Here is a 6000-nt window from a genome sequence, read left to right as displayed (position 1 = left end):
TCCACAGATCTTACCTTTTTTAAGCTTTCCTTCCAAGTGACGCTAAAAGTTGGACGAAGTCCCCACCGTCTGTGCAAGCGAAGCGCTGCTTATTTTACATGTCGCCATATCTCTCTAGTCAAGGAAAAAATTCCAACAAAACATATAAAACCTAACAAAAAAACACAGAAAATTTTGTTTTTGTTGTGCCAAAATGAATAAAAGTCTGGGCGTTTTGAATACTTTATAAAGGGTCTTCAAGTAAATGTATAAAATGTTTTTAGATATTAATTTTTATTCTATTTGACAAATATCCTTTTTATTTGATAATTTAATAAGAAGGGGATTGATTGTGTGCTTTGGGATCATGTGAGTTGTCATCCCAGCATCGGAGAATTGGTTTAGTCTGGGTTCTGCTCTCAGAGCAAAATGAAAACAGCAATTTTCACTTATCATCTGCCTTAAGCATGACCTGTGGGTTAGACACCCGATATGCTTTCGTGTGGCATTCCATTTGTGGTACCAAATCATAATTTTGTGAACAAAAATAGAATTTTATAAACTTTTGAGCTGTGCATAACAGTACTTAGAAATTGGGATGATATATGTGCTTATGTTCGAGAGTTTTTCAACAAACATGCTTGTGTTATAAGTCTATAGGGAAAAATGTGAAAACAATAAATAAAGTCTGTGCTCTTAAATTATACAGTTAAAACATAATCTTTACCAAATATTCCTTTCATGCAGAGCTTGATATTTTGATTTGAATTTTGATGATGAATATTTTAAATTATTGCCCAGTTATAGTTGACACTATATCTTTTAGAATAACTGTGTGTAAAAGCACTGTCCAACTTTGTAGCGGTGATCACCTCTGAAATCCAAACTGAAACTTAAATTTATTGGACTTTAATTTAAAATTATTGCACTAACAAAAACAATTGTCATTATATTCACAAATCCAAGCTCAACATTTGGCTAAAGACAATTTAAATGCAAACTTGGTATTGTAGATTGCTGTTAACCCCTCTCTGTGATTTTCAAACTTTACCTTTACCAGCTTTTATTATTTTTTTTATTCTGTCTTAACTGTGTCGCCAACTAGCCAGAGGTGCTAGCTATCTCTGCCTATTATGAATGTATTTTTACCCTTCCCTCCCACTCCTGCAGACCCCTGCAGTGGATCTCTGGGAAAAATAGCCTCTGTCTTTTTTGCAGTAGCTTGAACAGTAATATAGCATGTGTCAGGGAATGGAAAACAAGGCTAAAAAATATGCAGCAAGAAGCAAAATGGTAGGAATGGATGGCTGAGCCAGAGGGTCGGCCTGTAGCTGCTACCAAGGAAGGAAGTGACTCTAATAGCCCAGCATCAAGCACCCTTCATCGTCCCCCCCCCCCACTCACTCTATCTGCTCCATCTTCTTTTTCTCCCTCTTTGTCTAAACTACTATTTCACTGAGGTCTTGACTTCATTTTACCTTTTTATCTGGAAATACCAGCAAATATAGGTCACTCACAGAGCACCTTGCAAAATTATTGATACGCATGAACATTTTCACATTTTGCCACATAACAGCCATAAATGTGTTTAATAGGATTATTATGTGACAGACAAACCCAAAGCCATCCAAAATCCTGAAGTCTAATGTAACAATGAATAGCTCTCATTCTCAAACAAATGAAAATATTACATTTGTGGCATCTTCTCCCTTTACTGTGACACTCCAGTTCACTAGTCACATTTGTGTCATTTAATAGTTGTGTAAACAGCTGCTCTGTAAAGTCCTCAGAGCTTTGTTAGAGGACATTTGTGAACAGACAGGATCATAAAGGAACACAGGTAAGAGATAAAGTTGTGAAGAAGTTTTATGGCAGGTTTAGGAGATAAAAGGTGTACACCATGTAAACCATTTGCATGTGAAAGCATGATGAGAAGAAAGTCATGAGAAGTCTTGTTTGTAGTCATGTAGGGGAAACAGACAAACGTGGAAGGAGGAGATCTGACCAGATGAAACCAATATTGAACATTTTGGCCAAGATGCAAAACCTATTTGTGGAGGAAAACAAATACTGCACAGTACTGGGGCTGAAAATAAATGCATGCCACACTTTTTAGATCTTTATTTGTAAAAAAAAGAAAGAAAAAAAAGAAAAGAAAAACAGAAAAAAAAGTCCATTACCAGGAGTGTGGATGATTTTTTAAATTCATTTCAATTTGAATTAGACTAACTGGTAATGTGAACCTCCACATGTGGCTAAATGATCCAACTTCTTCAAATGAAGCAAAATTGATGTCAAACATATGTGCTAGTTTGTGCAAAAAATTTTTTTTTATTTTGTCTCAAAGGTATGAATAAATGTTTCCAGAGGTCATCTAAGGTCAACTAGCCCTGCCACACGAACAAAGTCAAACAAATTTGGTGTCAATTAACTGTGCTACAAAGTTTTGGCTGCACAAACATGGCACAATTAATTTATATAGGTTTTTAAAATCTTTATAACAAACAAAAAACGTGTGCTTCAAATGCAGCACATTTGATTGTGACCATATTTTGATTGATTTTGTACATGTGGGGGGAGTGGTTGACCTTTGAACATTTATTAATAAACATCTTTAAAATTATAGAAGCACAAACAACAAAAAAGTGATGCACAAATGTTTGACACCAATTTTGTTTGAATTCGAAGAGAGTTCCTGCAGATAAATCTAAGTAGATAAAACACAAGCAGCTGTCGGACAGTTTCTCATTCCTATTCTCTTGCACAGGGTAAAAGCTGATTTTCCCTTGAAACAGATAATCATTTATAGAATGGAGGAGTGGTTAAACAGTTGTGCCGTTTGTAAATTTTCCTGCTTTTCCTCTTTCTGAATTTTATCTCTGTCTTTCAAAATGCTTTAATAAAGTTTTTCTCCTTAGGGCGTGAAGACAGGAGGGACTGTCAGTGGTCCGGTCCGGATGCCCATGGTGATCACGCAGTCCATCAGACCGCAAGGTAAGACGCTTTCAGGGCATCTCCAACCTTATTGGACATCACTGAAGCATTCATGTGTCTCAGAAAAATAATAACAAAAGAAACTTTGTGATGGGAGGCGACACATTTTTTTAGTTAGAGATACAGCAAAATAGATTGAACTTAAGGCTGCCATTAGTGAAACTGTAAATGTTCCCTCGGTAGGCCGGAAGATGTGTAAACAGACAGGAGCCGCAGAGAGAACAGGTGCTTTTTCCTGCTCGGTTATAGAGCCTCCTCAAACATTTGTGCTGCTGCTTACTCACACTGATTCACAAACACTCTTCCCACAGAAGCCCGCAAATATCGCCCCCAACGCCAACCGAGTGGAACGCTCCCCTAAGAGAGCCGCGTGCTCTCAAGTGGTGCGTGTGTGCGAGCGAGTGTGTGTACCTGTTTTCGCATGAGCGTGTGTCTGTGTACGATCGGAGGTGCATACAAATTTGATCTACCCCTCTTCCGAAGATCGCCTGCAGTGAAAGATCTGTAGGTTGTTTTATGCCCGTAAATTGGAATGCGGGGATAGATCTAAAAATACTTCTCTGCGCCTCTTGGCTAGGAACATGCCTGTTAAAATCAAGTTTAAATTCACTCTGGCAGTCCTTGTGCCTCTCCGGAAAAACGTGTCTCGGAGCAGGATGCGTTTTAGGAGTGTAAGGAGAGCCGCTGAAGCGCAGTGATATTGACAGAGCGACGCCAACCTGGGTTGGTTCATCTAAGCCCCCCCACCTTACCTTTACCCCCCCTGTGAGGAAGACGGAGACAGCTAAAGATAGTCCTTAGACAGGAGGATATCTGATGCAAATAGAAGGGGACACTTCAGTGATAATATTACTTTTCTTTTTTATTTAGCTTTTTCTCCTCTGTTTTTGTTTGTCCCCTCTCCTGAACAGGAACGATAGGGAAGGGAGCCATCATACAAGCAGGCAAAAGTCCCATGGGCCTGCCTGTTCAGATCTCTGGGAATCAGAAAAACAAGCTCAACGACCCCGGAGGAGGCTCTTTCAGGTACAGACTCTGTGTGAAACACATGTCATTCCCAGATGCCACCACATGGGGGCAGCATTTTATCAAGCAGCTTTCTCCATGACTACAGGCGACTCTCTCAGCTAAGGCTATGAGTGTTTATTGGAGCTGCCTGCCTGGCCACCTGGCTGCCTGCCTGCCTGCCTGCCTGGCCGGCTGGATGATCGGTGGTCCTTTCTCTCTTCGTGCTCATCACATAGCAACACACTGCCAACCAATAGATCACCCTCACACTCGCCCTCTTTATGTCAGTGTCACAAGTCATTGGCAGGACTGCAAATGAGCTAAATCTTAATTTAGAAAAAAGATAATTGTGTCCAGATGGTTGGAAATTCTGGATGCTGTTCTGAAAATACCTTTTGGTTAAGTCAGACATGCGGTATTACGCCTGCAGCTTTGCTCTCTTTCTCTCTCGCTCTCTGGTCTTGTCTCTGCTTCTGGTGGGCCTTTGTCTCCAAACATAAAAGGTTCCTCGCCCACATGCTGGCCTTTGTGGTCTATGATGTGCGTATTTCTTCTGTTTGTGCAGCATTTCTGTGCTGGTTTGTACGTACATGTTTGCATTGCTTACATCTTGTTTGTACTCCTGCTGGCGTGCACTTTTAAGACTTCAAGAATATTTGCAGTTCAAGCTTGGACTCACGCACGCGAGTAGGGGCAGGCGGCTTAGGATGACCTCAGCATGACTGGGCCAGCGCAAGAAGAGTCTGGGTCACATGGGCCAGCGGGTTCCTGGTAATGGCCTCCGTCTCCTGAGGGGAAAGGCATTGCCCTCGGCTCTGATTGATAAACCAATAAATCTTTAGCTGCCTTGGTAATTAAGCTGTCAGGCTCGCTTGTTACTGACGACCTTTTCCCCCCTGCGGTGATCACAGTGGCCCACCACACACGAACGAGCTGGTTTCATCATGAACCCAATAACGCACACGGCACCACAGTCCCAGAGGAAACGCGTCCTGACATCACACACCATATTTTCCTTTAATAAAGGTCAGCTGATAAACACATTTTACACAGTATTTGGCTCCTTGCAAAGAGGGCTGGACGATATGGCTGAATGATATAAGCGTTTTATTTCTATCAGTCGATATCAATAATTATTGATTAGTTTTTTTGTTTTAAATATGTGAAATACTGCCAAACTGGTGGCAAGACGTTTCCTGTTTTATCCACAGTTTTCCACATTGCTGCTTATTTTTAAGCAGTTATGAGACACAGTGGCTAAACCTTAAACTGCTGCTGTGCAAGTTACTGGACAGGTTGTTGCTAGGTAACCAACGAGCGAGTGAGTTGCTATGTAACCAAAGAGTGAGTGAGTTAGTTGATGCCTTTCACCTTGCTTAGCTGGCTGTGAGAGGTTGAGAGGCTAGTCTCTTCTGTGCCTACATCCCCCAGAATGCTGTATGGTTTTGGATCAGTTAAATTATTGAACATTTTATCAGACGTTTTGTCTATTGATATTGATCACATGTCTGTTGCGATATATAATGTCATTAATTTATTTTTTAGCCCTACTTGCAGATTTCTTTTGTTTTTGAATTTTTGCCACTCAGATTTCAATATTGGACAAAAATACCTGTTTTAAAATGAGGATTTTTCTAATGGAGGGAAAAACAAAATCTATCCAAAGCAACTTGGTCAGATGCGAGAAGAATAATTGCCCTCTAAACCCAATAATAGTTCTGCCACCCTTGGTGCCAGCGACTGCCATCATGTGATTGTGAGAAGAGTTTTTTGCTTTGCTATGGAGGAATTTTGTCTTTCTCCTGTTCTAATACATCCACACCGGAGGGTTTTCCGCATGCTCTGTCTAAAGCCATGCCAGAGCACGTCAATCGGTATTGTCTCCGGGGTTTGACTTGGCCAATCCCAAACCTTTTTATTTTTTCTAGCCATGCAGTGGTGGGCTTGTTGGTGCTCTGCTGCAAAACCCAAAGGTACTTAAGCTGTAAATCACCAGACACTGATTGAACATTCTGCTTT

At 40.7% G+C, this 6000-nt stretch overlaps 1 protein-coding gene across 1 annotated transcript in view; it reads left to right on the top strand.

Annotated features, from left to right (window-relative positions):
* Nucleotides 1-6000, top strand: part of LOC106951989 (transcription initiation factor TFIID subunit 4-like) — a 102602-nt gene that overhangs the window by 14460 nt on the left and 82142 nt on the right. Inside the window, exons 7-8 of the mRNA XM_015039807.1 lie at nucleotides 2898-2973; nucleotides 3885-3999. Coding sequence (XP_014895293.1) covers nucleotides 2898-2973; nucleotides 3885-3999 — 191 coding nt within the window. The remainder of the gene's footprint in view (nucleotides 1-2897; nucleotides 2974-3884; nucleotides 4000-6000) is intronic.

This window comes from Poecilia latipinna, unplaced genomic scaffold (assembly GCF_001443285.1).
Source record: "Poecilia latipinna isolate Pla-1442-1.1 unplaced genomic scaffold, P_latipinna-1.0 Scaffold485, whole genome shotgun sequence".
Taxonomy (NCBI): Eukaryota; Metazoa; Chordata; class Actinopteri; order Cyprinodontiformes; family Poeciliidae; genus Poecilia; species Poecilia latipinna.
Note: the sequence above shows the minus strand (reverse complement) of the source record. Positions and strands in the feature narration are given on the sequence as shown.